General features: G+C 54.9%; 1 protein-coding gene across 1 annotated transcript in view; it reads left to right on the top strand.

The window, feature by feature from the left end:
* The first annotated feature begins 3536 nt into the window (after positions 1-3536).
* LOC134854990 (ribosome-binding protein 1-like) overlaps positions 3537-18051 on the top strand; it is a 35060-nt gene continuing 20545 nt past the window's right edge. The window contains exons 1-4 of the mRNA XM_063871370.1: positions 3537-3723; positions 3801-4394; positions 5114-5441; positions 6270-6560. Of these exons, the coding sequence (XP_063727440.1) occupies positions 3537-3723; positions 3801-4394; positions 5114-5441; positions 6270-6560 (1400 nt within the window). The remainder of the gene's footprint in view (positions 3724-3800; positions 4395-5113; positions 5442-6269; positions 6561-18051) is intronic.

Below are 18051 nucleotides of genomic sequence, written 5' to 3'. Positions count from 1 at the left end.
TCTTCAAAAGTCACGCGATTTGATGGACATTGGTGAGAACCTGCCGGGTTGCATACAAAAGAAAGTTGTATTCCAGGGAACGAACATTTCTCGAAGCGTATGAAAAGAAGAACGAGCTCAAATCGGCATTTGACAATTTCATCCTGGTCACTCAGGCAGCTGGCGGGCAGAAAACCATGCAAGCAGCAAAACAAAAAAGACTAAATGTCAAATAGACAAAAAAGTTTTAAAATCTTCGAGTTCGAGCCATGGGGATCTTTTGGCAAAGCTGTACACATCGAAATTTCTTTAGCAAATTTCACCCTTAAGCTTCAGAAGATGAATACCGACAATCGCAATCAGCTTTGAAGGCAAGGCAAGGCAAGGCAATGCAAGGCAATGCAAGGCAAGGTAAGGCAAGGCAAGGCAAGGCAAGGCAAGGCAAGGCAAGGCAAGGCAAGGCAAGGCAAGGCAAGGCAAGGCAAGGCAAGGCAAGGCAAGGCAAGGCAAGGCAAGGCACGGCAAGGCAAGGCAAGGTAAGGCAAGGCAAGGCAAGGCAAGGCAAGGCAAGGCAAGGCAAGGCAAGGCAAGGCAAGGCAAGGCAAGGCAAGGCAAGGCAAGGCAAGGCAAGGCAAGGCAAGGCGAGGCAAGGCAAGGCAAGACAAGGCAAGGCAAGGCAAGGCAAGGCAAGACAAGGCAAAGCAAGGCAAGGCAAGGAGGCAAGGCAAGGAGGCAAGGCAAGGCAAGGCAAGGCAAGGCAAGGCAAGGCAAGGCAAGGCAAGGCAAGGCAAGGCAAGGCAAGGCAAGGCAAGGCAAGGCAAGGCAAGGCAAGGCAAGGCAAGGCAAGGCAAGGCAAGGCAAGGCAAGGCAAGGCAATGCAAGGCAAGGCAAGGCAAGGCATGGCAAGGCAAGGCAAGGCAAGGCAAGGCAAGGCAAGGCAAGGCAAGGCAAGGCAAGGCATCGCAAGGCAAGGCAAGGTAAGGCCGGCAAGGCAAGGCAAGGCGAGTCGAGGCGAGGCGAGGCGAGGCAAGGCAAGGCAAGGCAAGGCAAGGCAAGACAAGGCAAGGCAAGGCAAGGCAAGGCAAGGCAAGGCAAGGCAAGGCAAGGCAAGGCAAGGCAAGGCAAGGCAAGGCAAGGCAAGGCAAGGCAAGGCAAGGCAAGGCAAGGCAAGGCAAGGCAAGGCAAGGCAAGGCAAGGCAAGGCAAGGCAAGGCAAGGCAAGGCAAGGCAAGGCAAGGCAAGGCCGGCAAGGTCGGCAAGGCAAGGCAAGGCAAGGCAAGGCAAGGCAAGGCAAGGCAAGGCAAGGCAAGGCAAGGCAAGGCAAGGCAAGGCAAGGCAAGGCAAGGCAAGGCAAGGCAAGGCAAGGCAAGGCAAGGCAAGCCAAGCCAAGGCAAGGCATGGCAATAAAAGACAAGGCCGGGCAAGGCAACGCAAGGCAAGGCAAGGCAAGGCCGGCAAGGTCGGCAAGGCAAGGCAAGGCAAGGCAAGGCAAGGCAAGGCAAGGCAAGGCAAGGCAAGGTAATGCAAGCCAAGGCAAGGCATGGCAATAAAAGACAAGGCCGGGCAAGGCAACGCAAGGCAAGGCAAGGCAAGGCCGGCAAGGTCGGCAAGGCAAGGCAAGGCAAGGCAAGGCAAGGCAAGGCAAGGCAAGGCAAGGCAAGCCAAGGCAAGGCAAGGCAAGGCAAGGCAAGACAAGGCAAGGCAAGCCAAGGCAAGGCAAGGCAAGGCAAGGCAAGGCAAGGCAAGGCAAGGCAAGGCAAGGCAAGGCAAGGCAAGGCATCGCAAGGCAAGGCAAGGTAAGGCCGGCAAGGCAAGGCAAGGCGAGTCGAGGCGAGGCGAGGCGAGGCAAGGCAAGGCAAGGCAAGGCAAGACAAGGCAAGGCAAGGCAAGGCAAGGCAAGGCAAGGCAAGGCAAGGCAAGCCAAGGCAAGGCAAGGCAAGGCAAGACAAGGCAAGGCAAGGCAAGGCAAGGCAAGGCAAGGCAAGGCAAGGCAAGGCAAGGCAAGGCAAGGCAAGGCAAGGCAAGGCAAGGCAAGGCAAGGCCGGCAAGGTCGGCAAGGCAAGGCAAGGCAAGGCAAGGCAAGGCAAGGCAAGGCAAGGCAAGGCAAGGCAAGGCAAGGCAAGGCAAGGCAAGGCAAGGCAAGGCAAGGCAAGGCAAGGCAAGGCAAGGCAAGGCAAGGCAAGGCAAGGCAAGGCAAGCCAAGCCAAGGCAAGGCGTGGCAATAAAAGACAAGGCCGGGCAAGGCAACGCAAGGCAAGGCAAGGCAAGGCCGGCAAGGTCGGCAAGGCAAGGCAAGGCAAGGCAAGGCAAGGCAAGGCAAGGCAAGGCAATGCAAGCCAAGGCAAGGCATGGCAATAAAAGACAAGGCCGGGCAAGGCAACGCAAGGCAAGGCAAGGCAAGGCCGGCAAGGTCGGCAAGGCAAGGCAAGGCAAGGCAAGGCAAGGCAAGGCAAGGCAAGGCAAGGCAAGGCAAGGAGGCAAGGCAAGGCAAGGCAAGGCAAGGCAAGGCAAGGCAAGGCAAGGCAAGGCAAGGCAAGGCAAGGCAAGGCAAGGCAAGGCAAGGCAAGGCAAGGCAAGGCAAGGCAAGGCAAGCCAAGGCAAGGCAAGGCAAGGCAAGGCAAGGCAAGGCAAGGCAAGGCAAGGCAAGGCAAGGCAAGGCAAGGCAAGGCAAGGCAAGGCAAGGCAGGGCAAGGCAAGGTAAGGCAAGGCAAGGCAAGGCAAGGCAAGGCAAGGCAAGGCAAGGCAAGGCAAGGCAAGGCAAGGCAAGGCAAGGCAAGGCAAGGCAAGGCAAGGCAAGGCAAGGCAAGGCAAGGCAAGGCAAGGCAAGGCAAGGCAAGGCAAGGCAAGGCAAGGCAAGGCAAGGCAAGGCAAGGCAAGGCAAGGCAAGGCAAGGCAAGGCAAGGCAAGGCATGGCAACAAAAGGCAAGGCAAGGTAAGGCCGGCAAGGTAAGGCAAGGCGAGTCGAGTCGAGGAGAGGCGAGGCAAGGCAAGGCAAGGCAAGGCAAGGCAAGGCAAGGCAAGGCAAGGCAAGGCAAGGCAAGGCAAGGCAAGGCAAGGCAAGGCAAGGCAAGGTAAGGCAAGGCAAGGCAAAGGCAAGGCAAGGCAAGGCAAGGCAAGGCAAGGCAAGGCAAAGGCAAGACAAGGCAAGACAAGGCAAGGCAAGGCAAGGCAAGGCAAGGCAAGGCAAGGCAAGGCAAGGCAAGGCAAGGCAAGGCAATGCAAGCCAAGGCAAGGCATGGCAATAAAAGACAAGGCCGGGCAAGGCAACGCAAGGCAAGGCAAGGCAAGGCAAGGCCGGCAAGGTCGGCAAGGCAAGGCAAGTCAAGGCAAGGCAAGGTAGGGCAAGGCAAGGCCAAACAAAGTAAAGTAAGGCAAAATAAGGCAACGCGAGGCGAGACAAGGCAAGGCAAAGCAAGGCAAGGCAAGGCAAGACAAGGCAAGGCAGGGCAAGGCAAGGCAGGGCAAGGCAAGGCAAGGCAAGGCAAGGCAAGGCAAGGCAAGGCAAGGCAATGCAAGGCAAGGTAAGGCAAGGCTACGCAAGGCAAGCGAAGCCAAGCAATGCCAAGCGGAGCCCAGCCCCACCAAGCCGAGGCAAAGCATGTCAAGCCAAGCCAAGGCAACGCAAGCCAAGCCAAGGCAAAACCAGGCGAGGCGAGGCGAGGCGAGGCGAAGCAAGACAAGGCAAGGTCAGGCCAGGCCAGGGAAATTAAGTTAAACCAAGGCAAGGCAATGCAAGGAAAACAAGGCAAGACACGGTATGGCAGGGGAAGGCAAGGCAAGGGAGACAATGCGAGACAAACAACGCATGACAGGCATTGCAAGGCAAGACAAGGCAAGGCAAGGCAAGGCAAGTCAAGGCAAGGCAAGGCAAGGTAAGGCAAGCGAAGCCAATCAAAGCCAAGCGGAGCCCAGCCCCACCAAGCCGAGCTAAAGCAAGTCAAGCCAAGGCAAGACATTGCAAGCCAAGCCAAGGCAAAGCCAGGCGGCGAGGCGAGGCGAGGCGAGGCGAGGCGAGGCGAGGCGAGGCGAGGCGAGGCGAGGCGAAGCAAGGCAAGGCAAGGTCAAGCCAGGCCAGGGAAAGTAAGTTAATCCAAGGCAAGGCAAGGCAAGGAAAACAAGGCAAGACACGGTATTGCAGGGGAAGGCAAGGCAAGGGAGGCAATGCGAGAAGAACGAGGCAAGACAGGCAAGGCAGGGCAAGGCAAGGCAAGGCAAGGCAAAGCAAGGCAAGGCAAGGCAAGGTAAGGCAAGCGAAGCCAATCAAAGCCAAGCGGAGCCCAGCCCCACCAAGCCGAGCTAAAGCAAGTCAAGCCAAGGAAAGACATTGCAAGCCAAGCCAAGGCAAAGCCAGGCGAGACGAGGCGAGGCGAGGCGAGGCGAAGCAAGGCAAGGCAAGGTCAAGCCAGGCCAGGGAAAGTAAGTTAATCCAAGGCAAGGCAAGGCAAGGAAAACAAGGCAAGATACGGTATTGCAGGGGAAGGCAAGGCAAGGGAGGCAATGCGAGAAGAACGAGGCAAGACAGGCAAGGCAGGGCAAGGCAAGGCAAGGCAAGGCAAGGCAAGGCAAGGCAAGGCAAGGCAAGGCAAGGCAAAGCAAGGCAAGGCAAAGCAAGACAAGGCAAGGCAAGGCAAGGCAAGGCAAGGCACGGCACGGCAAGGCAAGGGAAGGCAAGGCAAGGCAATGCAAGGCAAGGCAAGGCAAGGCAAGGCAAGGCAAGGCAAGGCAAGGCAAGGCAAGGCAAGGCAAGGCAAGGCAAGGCAAGGCAAGACAAGGCAAGGTAAGACAAGGCAAGGCAAGGCAAGGCAAGGCAAGGCAAGGCAAGGCAAGGCAAGGCAAAGCAAGGCAAGGCAAGGCAAGGCAAGGCAAGGCAAGGCAATGCAAGGCAAGGCAAAGCAAGGCAAGGCAAGGCAAGGCAAGGCAAGGCAAGGCAAGGCAAGGCAAGGCAATGCAAGGCAAGGTTAGGCAAGGCTAGGCAAGGCAAGCGAAGCCAATCGAAGCCAAGCGAAGCCAAGCAATGTCAAGCGGAGCCCATCCCCACCAAGCCGAGCCAAAGCAATTCAAGCGAAGCCAAGGCAATGTAAGCCAAGCCAGGGCAAAGCCAGGCAAGGAAAACAAGGCAAGACACGGTATTGCAGGGGAAGGCAAGGCAAGGGAGGCAATGCGAGAAGAACGAGGCAAGACAGGCAAGGCAGGGCAGGGCAAGGCAAGGCAAGGCAAGGCAAGGCAAGGCAAGGCAAGGCAAAGCAAGGCAAGGCAAGGCAAGGTAAGGCAAGCGAAGCCAATCAAAGCCAAGCGGAGCCCAGCCCCACCAAGCCGAGCTAAAGCAAGTCAAGCCAAGGCAAGACATTGCAAGCCAAGCCAAGGCAAAGCCAGGCGAGACGAGGCGAGGCGAGGCGAGGCGAAGCAAGGCAAGGCAAGGTCAAGCCAGGCCAGGGAAAGTAAGTTAATCCAAGGCAAGGCAAGGCAAGGAAAACAAGGCAAGATACGGTATTGCAGGGGAAGGCAAGGCAAGGGAGGCAATGCGAGAAGAACGAGGCAAGACAGGCAAGGCAGGGCAAGGCAAGGCAAGGCAAGGCAAGGCAAGGCAAGGCAAGGCAAGGCAAGGCAAGGCAAGGCAAGGCAAGGCAAGGCAAGGCAAGGCAAGGCAAGGCAAAGCAAGGCAAGGCAAAGCAAGACAAGGCAAGGCAAGGCAAGGCAAGGCAAGGCAAGGCAAGGCACGGCAAGGCAAGGGAAGGCAAGGCAAGGCAATGCAAGGCAAGGCAAGGCAAGGCAAGGCAAGGCAAGGCAAGGCAAGACAAGGCAAGGTAAGACAAGGCAAGGCAAGGCAAGGCAAGGCAAGGCAAAGCAAGGCAAGGCAAGGCAAGGCAAGGCAAGGCAAGGCAAGGCAAAGCAAGGCAAGGCAAGGCAAGGCAAGGCAAGGCAAGGCAAGGCAAGGCAAGGCAAGGCAAGGCAAGGCAAGGCAAGGCAAGGCAAGGCAAGGCAAGGCAAGGCAAGGCAAGGCAATGCAAGGCAAGGTTAGGCAAGGCTAGGCAAGGCAAGCGAAGCCAATCGAAGCCAAGCGAAGCCAAGCAATGTCAAGCGGAGCCCATCCCCACCAAGCCGAGCCAAAGCAATTCAAGCGAAGCCAAGGCAATGTAAGCCAAGCCAGGGCAAAGCCAGGCGAGGCGAGACGAAGCGAGGCAAAGCAAGGCAAGGCAAGGCAAGGCATATCAGGCCAGGCCAGATAAAGTAAGTTAAACCAAGGCAAGGCAAGGCAAGGCAAGGAAAATAATGCAAGACACGGTATCGCAGGGGAAGGCAAGGCAAGGGAGGCAATGCAAGTCAAGCCAAGGCAAGACATTGCAAGCCAATCCAAGGCAAAGCCAGGCGAGACGAGGCGAGACGAGGCGAGGCGAAGCAAGGCAAGGCAAGGTCAAGCCAGGCCAGGGAAAATAAGTTAATCCAAGGCAAGGCAAGGCAAGGCAAGGAAAACAAGGCAAGACACGGTATTGCAGGGGAAGGCAAGGCAAGGGAGGCTATGCGAGAAGAAAGAGGCAAGACAGGCAATGCAGGGCAAGGCAAGGCAACGCAAAGCAAGGCAAGGTAAGGCAAGACAGGGCAAGGCAAGGCAAGGCAAGGCAAGGCAAGGCAAGGCAAGGCAAGTCAAGGCAAGGCAAGGCAAGGCAAGGCAAGGCAATGCAAGGCAAGGCAAGGTACGGTAAGACACGGCAAGGCAAGGCAAGGCAATGCAAGGCAAGGCAAGGCAAGGCAAGACAAGGCAAGGTAAGACAAGGCAAGGCAAGGCAAGATAAGGCAAAGCAAGGCAAGGCAAGGCAAGGCAAGGCAAGGGTAGGGCAGGCAAGGCAGGGTAGGGCAAGGCAAGGCACGGCAAGGCAAGGCAAGGCAAGGCAAGGCAAGGCAAGGCAAGGCAAGACAAGGCAAGCGAGGCGAGGCGAGGCAAAGCAAGGCAAGGCAAGGTCAGGCCAGGCCCGGGAAAGTAAGTTAAGCCAAAGCAAAGCCAGGCGAGGCGAGGCGAGGCGAAGCAAAGCAAGGCAAGGCAAGGCAAGGTCAGGCCAGGCCAGGCCAGGGAAAGTAAGTTAAGCCAAGGCACGGCAAGGCAAGGAAAACAAGGCAAGACATGTATCGCAGGGGAAGGCAAGGCAAGGGAGGCGAGGCGAGGCAAGGCAAGGCAAGGCAAGGCAAGGCAAGGCAAGGCAAGGCAAGGCAAGGCAAGGTAAGGCAAGGCAAGGCAAGGCAAGGCAAGGCAAGGCAAGGCAAGGCAAAATATGGCAACGCAAGGCGAGACAAGGCAAGGCAAGGCAAGGCAAGGCAAGACAAGGCAATGCAAGGCAAGTCAAGGCAAGGCAAGTCAAGGCAAGGCCAGGCAGTGTAAGGCAAGGCAAGGCAAGGCAAGGCAAGGCAAGGCAAGGCAAGGCAAAGCAAGGTAAGGCAAGGCAAGGCAAGACAAGGCGATGCAAGGCAAAGCAAGGCAAGGTAAGGCAAGGCATGGCAAGGCGAGCGAAGCCAAGCAATGCCAAGCGAAGCCAAGCAATGCCAAGCGGAGCCCAGACAAAGCAAGGCAAGGCAAGGCAAGGCAAGGCAAGGCAATGCAAGGCAAGGCAAGGCCAGGCCAGGCCAGGCCAGGCCAGACAAACTAAGGTAAATCAAGGCATGGCAAGGAAAACCAGGCAAGAAACGGTATGGCAAGGGAAGGCAAGGTATGAAAGGCAATGTGAGACCAATAAAGCAAGAAATGCAAGGCAAGGCAAGGTAAGGCAAGGCAAGGCAAGGCAAGGCAAGGCAAGGCACGGCACGGCACGGCAAGGCAAGCAAGACAAGGCAATGCAAGCCAAGGCAAGGCAAGGTAAGTCAAGGCAAGGCCAGGCAGTGTAAGGCAAGGCAAGGCAAGGCAAGGCAAGGCAAGGCAAGGCAAGGCAAGGCAAGGCAAGGCAAGGCAAGGCAAGGCAAGGCAAGGCAAGGCAAGGCAAGGCGAGGCAAGTTAAGCAAGGCAAGGTAAGGCAAGGCAAGGCAAGGCGAGCGAGCGAAGCCAAGCAATGCCAAGCGAAGCCAAGCAATGCCAAGCGGAGCCCAGACAAGCCAAGACAAGGCAAGGCAAGGCAATGCAAGGCAAGGCAAGGCCAGGCAAGGCAAGACAAACTAAGGTAAATTAAGGCAAGGCAAGGAAAACAAGTAACGGTATGGCAAGGGAAGGCAAGGTGTGGGAAGGCATTGTGAGACCAATAAAGCAAGAAATGCAAGGCAAGGCAAGGCAAGGCAAGGTAAGGCAAGGCAAGGCAAGGCAAGGCAAGGCAAGGCACGGCACGGCAAGACAAGGCAAGGGAAGGCACGAAACGGCAAGGCAACGCAAGGAAAAGCAATGTAATGCAAGGTAAGGCAAGGCAAAGTAAAACAAGTCAAGTCAAGCCAAGACAAGGCAAACCAAGACAAGGCAATACAGGCAAGGCAAGGCAAGGCAAAGCAAGGCAAAGCAAGGCAAGGCAAGGCAAGGCAAGGCAAGGCAAGGCAAGGCAAGGCAAGGCAAGGCAAGGCAAGGCAAGGCAAGGCAAGGCAAGGCAAGGCAAGGCAAGGCAAGGCAAGTCAAGGCAAGGCAAGGCAAGGCAATGCAAGGCAAAGCAAGGTAAGGCAAGGCAAGACAAGGCGAGGCAAGTTAAGCAAGGCAAGGTAAGGCAAGGCAAGGCAAGGCGAGCGAGCGAAGCCAAGCAATGCCAAGCGAAGCCAAGCAATGCCAAGCGGAGCCCAGACAAGCCAAGACAAGGCAAGGCAAGGCAATGCAAGGCAAGGCAAGGCCAGGCAAGGCAAGACAAACTAAGGTAAATTAAGGCAAGGCAAGGAAAACAAGTAACGGTATGGCAAGGGAAGGCAAGGTGTGGGAAGGCATTGTGAGACCAATAAAGCAAGAAATGCAAGGCAAGGCAAGGCAAGGTAAGGCAAGGCAAGGCAAGGCAAGGCAAGGCACGGCACGGCAAGACAAGGCAAGGGAAGGCACGAAACGGCAAGGCAACGCAAGGAAAAGCAATGTAATGCAAGGTAAGGCAAGGCAAAGTAAAACAAGTCAAGTCAAGCCAAGACAAGGCAAACCAAGACAAGGCAATACAGGCAAGGCAAGGCAAGGCAAAGCAAGGCAAAGCAAGGCAAGGCAAGGCAAGGCAAGGCAAGGCACGGCAAGGCAAGGCAAGATAAGACAAGCCAAGATAAGGCAAGCCAAGACAAGGCAATACAAGGCAAGGGAAGGCAAGGCAAGCCAAGACAAGGCAAGCCAAGACAAGTCAAGTCAAGGCAATGCAAGGCAAGGCAAGGCAAGGCAAGGCAAGCCAAGACAAGGCACGCCAAGACAAGGCAATACAAGGCAAGGTAAGTCAATGCAAGGCAAGACCAGGCAAGGCATGGCAAGAGAATGCAAGTCAAGGGAAGGTAATGCGTGACCAGCAATGCACGACAGGCAAGACAGGGCGAGGAAGACAAGGCAAGGCAAGTAAGGCAATGCATGGCAAGACAAGGCAATGTAAGTCAATGCACGGCAAGGCAATTCAAGGCAAGGCAATGAACGGCAAGACAAGGCAAGGCAAGGCAAGGCCAGGCAAGGCATGGCAAGCAAGGCATGGCAGGGCACGTCAAGGCAAGGCAAGGCAAGGCTAGGGAAGGCAATGCAAGGCAAGACCAGGCAAGGCAGGGAAGACAAGTCAAGACGAGGTATGGCGAGAGAAGGCAAGTCAAGGGAAGGCAATGCGTCACCAGCAATGCAAGACAGTCAAGGCAGGGCAAGGAAGACAAGGCAAGGCAAGTAAGGTAATGCAAGGCAAGGCAAGGCGAGGCAAGGCAAGGCAAGGCAAGGCAAGGCAAGGCAAGGCAAGGCAAGGCAAGGCAAGGCAAGGCAAGGCAAGGCAAGGCGAGGCAAGGCAAGGTAAGACAAGGCAATGCAATGCAAGGCAAGGCAAGGCAAGGCAAGGCGAGGCAACGCAAGCCAAGGCAAGGCAAGGCAAGGCAAGGCAAGGCAAGGTAAGGCAAGGCCAGCAAGGCAAGACAAACTAAGTTAAATTAAGGCAAGGCAAGGAAAACAAGGCAAGAAACGGTATGGCAAGGTAAGGCAAGGTATGGGAAGGCAATGTGAGACCAATAAAGCAAGAAATGCAAGGCAAGGCAAGGCGAGGCAAGGCACGGCACGGCAAGACAAGGCAAGGGAAGGCACGAAACGGCAAGACAACGCAAGGAAAGGCATTGTAATGCAAGGTAAGGCAAGGCAAAGTAAAACAAGTCAAGTCAAGCCAAGACAAGGCAAGCCAAGACAAGGCAATACAAGGCAAGGCAAGGCAAGGCAAAGCAAGGCAAAACAAGGCAAGGCAAGGCAAGGCAAGGCAAGGCAAAGCAAGGCACGGCAAGGCAAGGCAAGATAAGGCAAGCCAAGACAAGGCAAGCCAACACAAGGCAATACAAGGCAAGGGAAGGCAAGGCAAGCCAAGACAAGGTAAGCCAAGACAAGTCAAGACAAGGCAATGCAATGCAAGGCAAGGCAAGGCAAGGTAAGGCAAGGCAAGGCAAGGCAAGGCGAGGCAAGGCAAGCCAAGGCAAGGCAAGGCAAGGCAAGGCAAGGCAAGGCCAGCAAGGCAAGACAAACTAAGTTAAATTAAGGCAAGGCAAGGAAAACAAGGCAAGAAACGGTATGGCAAGGGAAGGCAAGGTATGGGAAGGCAATGTGAGACCAATGAAGCAAGAAATGCAAGGCAAGGCAAGGCGAGGCAAGGCACGGCACGGCAAGACAAGGCAAGGGAAGGCACGAAACGGCAAGACAACGCAAGGAAAGGCATTGTAATGCAAGGTAAGGCAAGGCAAAGTAAAACAAGTCAAGTCAAGCCAAGACAAGGCAAGCCAAGACAAGGCAATACAAGGCAAGGCAAGGCAAGGCAAGGCAAAGCAAGGCAAAACAAGGCAAGGCAAGGCAAGGCAAGGCAAAGCAAGGCACGGCAAGGCAAGGCAAGATAAGGCAAGCCAAGACAAGGCAAGCCAACACAAGGCAATACAAGGCAAGGGAAGGCAAGGCAAGCCAAGACAAGGCAAGCCAAGACAAGTCAAGTCAAGGCAATGCAAGGCAATGCAAGGCAAGGCAAGCCAAGCCAAGACAAGGCACGCCAAGACAAGGCAATACAAGGCAAGGTAAGTCAATGCAAGGCAAGACCAGGCAAGGCAGGGAAGACAAGTCAAGACGAGGTATGGCAAGTGAAGGCAAGTCAAGGGAAGGTAATGCGTGACCAGCAATGCAAGACATGCAAGGCAGGGCGAGGAAAACAAGGCAAGGCAAGTAGGGCAAGGCATGGCAAGGCAAGGCAATGCAAGGCAAGGTAAGGCAAGGCAAGTCAAGGAAAGGCAAGGCAATACACGGCAAGACAAGGCAAGGCAAGGCAAGGCAAGGCAAGGCCAGGCAAGGCATGGCAAGCAAGGCATGGCAGGGCACGTCAAGGCAAGGCAAGGCAAGGCAAGGCAAGGCAAGGGAAGGCAATGCAAGGCAAGACCAGGCAATGCAGGGAAGACAAGTCAAGACGAGGTATGACGAGAAAAGCCAAGTCAAGGGAAGGCAATGCGTGACCTGCAATGCAAGACATGCAAGGCAGGGCGAGGAAGACAAGGCAAGGCAAGTAAGGCAATGCATGGCAAGGCAAGGCAATGCAAGGTAAGGTAAGGCAAGGCAAGGCAAGGCAAGGCAAGGCAAGGCAAGGCAAGGCAAGGCAAGGCAAGGCAAGGCAAAGCAAGGCAAGGCAAGGCACGGCAAGGCAAGGCAAGACAAGGAAAGGCAAGACAAGGCAAGCCAAGACAAGGCAATACAAGGCAAGAGAAGGCAAGGCAAGCCAAGACAAGGCAAGCCAAGACAAGTCAAGTCAAGGCAAGGCAAGACAAGGCAAGGCAAGCCAAGACACGGCAAGCCAAGACAAGACAAGGCAAGGCAAGGCAAGGCAAGGCAAGGCAAGGCAAGACAAGGCAAGGCAAGGCAAGGCAAGGCAAGGCAAGGCAAGGCAAGGCAAGGCTAGGAAAGACAAGGCAAGGCAAGCCAAGACAAGGCAAGGCAAGGCAAGGCACGAAACGGCAAGGCAACGCAAGGAAAGGCGATGCAATGCAAGGTAAGGCGAGGCAAAGTAAAACAAGTCAAGTCAAGCCAAGACAATGCAATCCAAGACAAGGCAATACAATGCAAGGCAGGAAACGGCAAGACAACGCAAGGAAAGGCAACGTAAAGCAAGGTAATGCCAGGCAAGGTCAAGCCAAGACAAGGCAAGCCAAGACAAGGCAATCCAAGACAAGGCAATACAAGGCAAGGCAAGGCAAAGCAAGGCAAAGCAAGGCAAAGCAAGGCAAAGCAAGGCAAAGCAAGGCAAAGCAAGGCAAAGCAAGGCAAAGCAATGCAAGGCAAGGCAAGGCAAGACAAGGCAAGCCAAGACAAGGCAAGACACGAAACGGCAAGGCAACGCAAGGAAAGGCAATGTAAAGCAAGGTAAGGCCAGGCAATGTCAAGCCAAGATAAGGCAAGCCAAGACAAGGCAATACACGGCAAGGCAAGGCAAAGCAAGGCAAAGCAAGGCAAAGCAAGGCAAAGCAAGGCAAAGCAAGGCAAAGCAAGGCAAGGCAAGGCAAGGCTAGGAAAGACAAGGCAAGGCAAGCCAAGACAAGGCAAGGCAAGGCACGAAACGGCAAGGCAACGCAAGGAAAGGCGATGCAATGCAAGGTAAGGCGAGGCAAAGTAAAACAAGTCAAGTCAAGCCAAGACAATGCAATCCAAGACAAGGCAATACAATGCAAGGCAGGAAACGGCAAGACAACGCAAGGAAAGGCAACGTAAAGCAAGGTAATGCCAGGCAAGGTCAAGCCAAGACAAGGCAAGCCAAGACAAGGCAATCCAAGACAAGGCAATACAAGGCAAGGCAAGGCAAAGCAAGGCAAAGCAAGGCAAAGCAAGGCAAAGCAAGGCAAAGCAAGGCAAAGCAAGGCAAGGCAAGGCAAGGCAAGACAAGGCAAGCCAAGACAAGGCAAGACACGAAACGGCAAGGCAACGCAAGGAAAGGCAATGTAAAGCAAGGTAAGGCCAGGCAATGTCAAGCCAAGATAAGGCAAGCCAAGACAAGGCAATACACGGCAAGGCAAGGCAAAGCAAGGCAAAGCAAGGCAAAGCAAGGCAAAGCAAGGCAAAGCAATGCAAGGCAAGGCAAGGCAAGGTAAGGCAAGAAAAGGCAAGGCAAGGCAAGGCAAGGCAAGGCAAGGCAATGCGAGGCAAGGCAAGGCCAGGCAAGGCAAGGCAAGGCAAACTAAGGTAAATTAAGGCAAGGCAAGGAAAACAAGGCAAGAAATGGTATGACAAGGGAAGGCAAGGTTTGGGAAGGCAATGTGAGACCAATAAAGCAAGAATGCAAGGCAAGGCAAGGCAATGCAAGGTAAGGCGAGGCAAAGTAAAACAAGTCAAGTCAAGCCAAGCCAAGGCAATACAAGGCAAGGCACGAAACGGCAAGGCAACGCAAGGAAAGGCAATGTAAAGCAAGGTAAGGCCTGGCAATGTCAAGCCAAGACAAGGCAAGCCAAGACAAGGCATTACAAGGCAAGGCAAGGCAAAGCAAGGCAAAGCAAGGCAAAGCAAGGCAAAGCAAGGCAAAGCAAGGCAAAGCAAGGCAAATCAAGGCAAAGCAAGGCAAGGCAAGGCAAGGCAAGGCAAGGCAAGGTGAGGCAAGGCACGGCAAGGCAAGGCAAGACAAGGCAAGCCAAGACAAGGCAAAGCACGAAACGGCAAGACAACGCAAGGAAAGGCAATGTAAAGCAAGGTAAGGCCAGGCAATGTCAAGCCAAGACAAGGCAAGCCAAGACAAGGCAATACAAGGCAAGGCAAGGCAAATCAAAACAAAGCAAGGCAAAGCAAGGCAAGGCAAGGCAAGGCACGGCAAGGCAAGACAAGGCAAGCCGAGACAAGGCAAGCCAAGACAAGGCAATACAAGGCAAAAGAAGGCAAGGCAAGCCAAGACAAGGCAAGCCAAGACAAGTCAAGTCAAGGCAAGGCAAGGCAAGCCAAGACACGGCAAGCCAAGACAAGGCAATACAAGGCAAGGGAAGGCAATGCAAGGCAAGGCAAGTCAAGACAAGGCAATGCACGGCAAGACAAGGCAAGGCAAGGCAAGGCAAGGCAAGGCAAGGCATGGCAAGCAAGGCATGGCAGTGCACGTCAAGGCAAGACAAGGCAAGGCAAGGGAAGGCAATGCAATTCAAGGCAAGACCAGGCAAGGCAGGGAAGACAAGTCAAGACGAGGTATGGCGAGAGAAGCCAAGTCAAGGGAAGGCAATGCGTGACCTGCAATGCAAGACAGGCAAGGCAGGGCAAGGAAGACAAGGCAGGCAAGTATGGCAAGGCAAGACAATGCAAGGTAAGGTAAGGCAAGGCAAGGCAAGGCAAGGCAAGGCAAGGCAAGGCAAGGCAAGGCAAGGCAAGGCAAGGCAAGGCAAGGCAAGGCAAGACAAGGCAAGCCAAGACAAGGCAATACAAGGCAAGAGAAGGCAAGGCAAGCCAAGACAAGGCAAGGCAAGCCAAGACAAGACAAGTCAAGTCAAGGCAAGGCAAGGCAAGGCAAGGCAAGGCAAGCCAAGACACGGCAAGCCAAGACAAGACAAGGCAAGGCAAGGCAAGGCAAGACAAGGCAAGGCAAGGCAAGGCAAGGCAAGACAAGGCAAGGCAAGGCAAGGCAAGGCAAGGCAAGGCAAGGCAAGGCAAGGCTAGGAAAGACAAGGCAAGGCAAGCCAAGGCAAGGCAAGGCAAGGCACGAAACGGCAAGGCAACGCAAGGAAAGGCGATGCAATGCAATGTAAGGCGAGGCAAGGGAAGGCAATGCAAGGCAAGACCAGGCAAGGCAGGGAAGACAAGTCAAGACGAGGTATGGCGAGAGAAGCCAAGTCAAGGGAAGGCAATGCGTGACCTGCAATGCAAGACAGGCAAGGCAAGTCAAGACGAGGTATGGCGAGAGAAGCCAAGTCAAGGGAAGGCAATGCGTGACCTGCAATGCAAGACAGGCAAGGCAGGGCAAGGAAGACAAGGCAAGGCAATGCATGGCAAGGCAAGGCAATGCAAGGTAAGGTAAGGCAAGGCAAGGCAAGGCAAGGCAAAGCAAGGCAAGGCAAGGCAAGGCACGGCAAGGCAAGGCAAGACAAGGCAAGGCAAGACAAGGCAAGGCAAGACAAGGCAATACAAGGCAAGATGAGGCAAGGCAAGCCAAGACAAGGCAAGCCAAGACAATTCAAGGCAAGGCAAGGCAAGGCAAGGCAAGGCAAGGCAAGGCAAGCCAAGACACGGCAAGCCAAGACAAGACAAGGCAAGGCAAGGCAAGGCAAGACAAGGCAAGGCAAGGCAAGGCAAGGCAAGGCAAGGCAAGGCAAGGCAAGGCAAGGCTAGGAAAGACAAGGCAAGGCAAGCCAAGGCAAGGCAAGGCAAGGCAAGGCACGAAACGGCAAGGCAACGCAAGGAAAGGCGATGCAATGCAATGTAAGGCGAGGCAAAGTAAAACAAGTCAAGTCAAGCCAAGACAATGCAAGCCAAGACAAGGCAATACAAGGCAAGGTAAGTCAATGCAAGGCAAGACCAGGCAAGGCAGGGAAGACAAGTCAAGACGAGGTAAGGCAAGGCAAGGCAAGGCAAGGCAATGCAAGGCGAGGCAAGGCAAGGCGAGGCAAGGCAAGGCAAGGCAAGACAAGACAAGGCAATGCAAGGCCAGGCAAGGCAAGGCAAGGCAAGGAAATGCAAGGCAAGGCAAGGCCAGGCAATGCAAGACAAACTAAGGTAAATCAAGGCAAGGCAAGGAAAACAAGGCAATAAACGGCATGGCAAGGGAAGGCACTGTATGGGAAGGCAATGTGAGACCAATAAAGTAAGAAATGCAAGTCAAGGCAAGGCAAGGCAAGGCTCGGCACGGCAAGACAAGGCAAGGGAATGCACGAAACGGCAAGGCATCGCAAGGAAATGCAATGTAATGCAAGGTAAGGCAAGGCAAAGTAAGACAAGTCAAGTCAAGCCAAGACAAGGCAAGCCAATACAAGGCAATACAAGGCAAGGCAAGGCAAGGCAAGGCAAAGCAAGGCAAAACAAGGCAAGGCAAGGCAAGGCAAGGCAAGGCAAGGCAAGGCACGGCAAGGCAATGCAAGATAAGGCAAGCCAAGACAAGGCCCGCCAAGACAAGGCAATACAAGGCAAATCAAGGTAAATCAAGGAAAATTTAGGTAAATCAAGGCAAAGCAAGCCACGTCAAGGCAAGGCAAGGCGAGGTGAGGCGAGGCCAAGTCAAGACTAGGCGAGGCGAGGCAAGGCAAGGCAAGGCAAGGCAAGGCAAGGAAATGCAAAGTAAGTTAATTCAAGGCAATGCAAGGAAAACAAGACAAGATACGATATCGCAAGGGAAGGCGAGGCAAAGGAGGCAATGCGAGACGAACAAGGCAAGGCAAGGCTCTGCAAGGCAAGGCAAGGCAAGGTAAGGCAAGGCAAGGCAAGTCAAGACGAGGCAAGGCAAGGCAAGGCAAGGCAAGGCAAGGCAAGGCAAGGCAAGTCAAGGCTAGGCAAGGCAATGCAAGGCAAAGCAAGGCAAGGCAAGGCAATGCAAGGCAAGGCAAGGCAAGGCAAAGCAAGGCAAGGCAAGGAAAGGCAAGGCAAGGCAAGGCAAGGCAAGGCAAGGCAAGACAAGGCAAGGCAAGGCAAGACAAGACAAGGTAATACAAGTCAAGGCAAGGTTAGAAAAGGAAAGGCAAGGCAAGGCAAGGCAAGTCAAGGCAAGGCAAGGCAAGGCAAGGCAGGGCAGGGCAAGGCAAGGCAAGGCAAGGCAAGGCAAGACAAGGCAAGACAAGACAAGGCAAGGCAAGGTAAGGCAAGGCAAGGCAAGGCAAGGCAAGGCATGGCAAGGCAAGGCAAGCCAAGACAAGTCAAGCCAAGGCAAGACAAGGCAATACAAGGCAAGGGAAGGCAATGCAAGGCAAGACCAGTCAAGGCAGGGAAGACAAGTCAAGATGAGGTATGGCAAGAGAAGGCAAGTCAAGGGAAGGCAAGGCAAGGCAAGGCAAGGCAAGGCAAGGCAAGGCAAGGCAAGGCAAGGCAAGGCAAGGCAAGGCAAGGCAAGGCAAGGCAAGGCAAGGCAAGGCAAGGCAAGACAAGACAAGACAAGACAAGGTAATACAAGTCCAGGCAATGTTAGAAAAGGCAAGGCAAGGCAAGGCAAGGCAAGGCAAGGCAAAGCAAGGCAAGGCAAGGCAAGGCAAGGCAAGGCAAGGCAAGGCAAGGCAAGGCAAGGCAAGGCTAGGCGAGGCGAGGCGAGGCGAGGCGAGGCGAGGCAAGGCAAGGCTAGGCGAGGCGAGGCAAGGCGAGGCAAGGCAAGGCAAGGCAAATCAAGGTAAATCAAGGAAAATTTAGGTAAATCAAGGCAAAGCAAGCCAAGTCAAGGCAAGGCAAGGCGAGGTGAGGCGAGGCCAAGTCAAGACTAGGCGAGGCGAGGCGAGGCAAGGCAAGGCAAGGCAAGGCAAGGCAAGGAAATGCAAAGTAAGTTAATTCAAGGCAATGCAAGGAAAACAAGACAAGATACGATATCGCAAGGGAAGGCGAGGCAAAGGAGGCAATGCGAGACGAACAAGGCAAGGCAAGAATCTGCAAGGCAAGGCAAGGCAAGGCAAGTCAAGGCTAGGCAAGGCAAGGCAAGGCAAAGCAAGGCAAGGCAAGGCAATGCAAGGCAATGCAAGGCAAGGCAAAGCAAGGCAAGGCAAGGCAAGGAAAGGCAAGGCAGGCAAGGCAAGGCAAGGCAAGGCAAGGCAAGACAAGGCAAGGCAAGGCAAGGCAAGGCAAGGCAAGGCAAGACAAGACAAGGTAATACAAGTCAAGGCAAGGTTAGAAAAGGAAAGGCAAGGCAAGGCAAGGCAAGGCAAGGCAAGGCAAGGCAGGGCAGGGCAAGGCAAGGCAAGGCAAGGCAAGGCAAGACAAGGCAAGACAAGACAAGGCAAGGCAAGGTAAGGCAAGGCAAGGCAAGGCAAGGCAAGGCAAGGCATGGCAAGGCAAGGCAAGCCAAGACAAGTCAAGCCAAGGCAAGAC

The sequence above is a fragment of the Symsagittifera roscoffensis genome, chromosome 10, assembly GCF_963678635.1.
Source record: "Symsagittifera roscoffensis chromosome 10, txSymRosc1.1, whole genome shotgun sequence".
In the NCBI taxonomy this organism is placed as follows: Eukaryota; Metazoa; Xenacoelomorpha; order Acoela; family Convolutidae; genus Symsagittifera; species Symsagittifera roscoffensis.
Note: the sequence above shows the minus strand (reverse complement) of the source record. Positions and strands in the feature narration are given on the sequence as shown.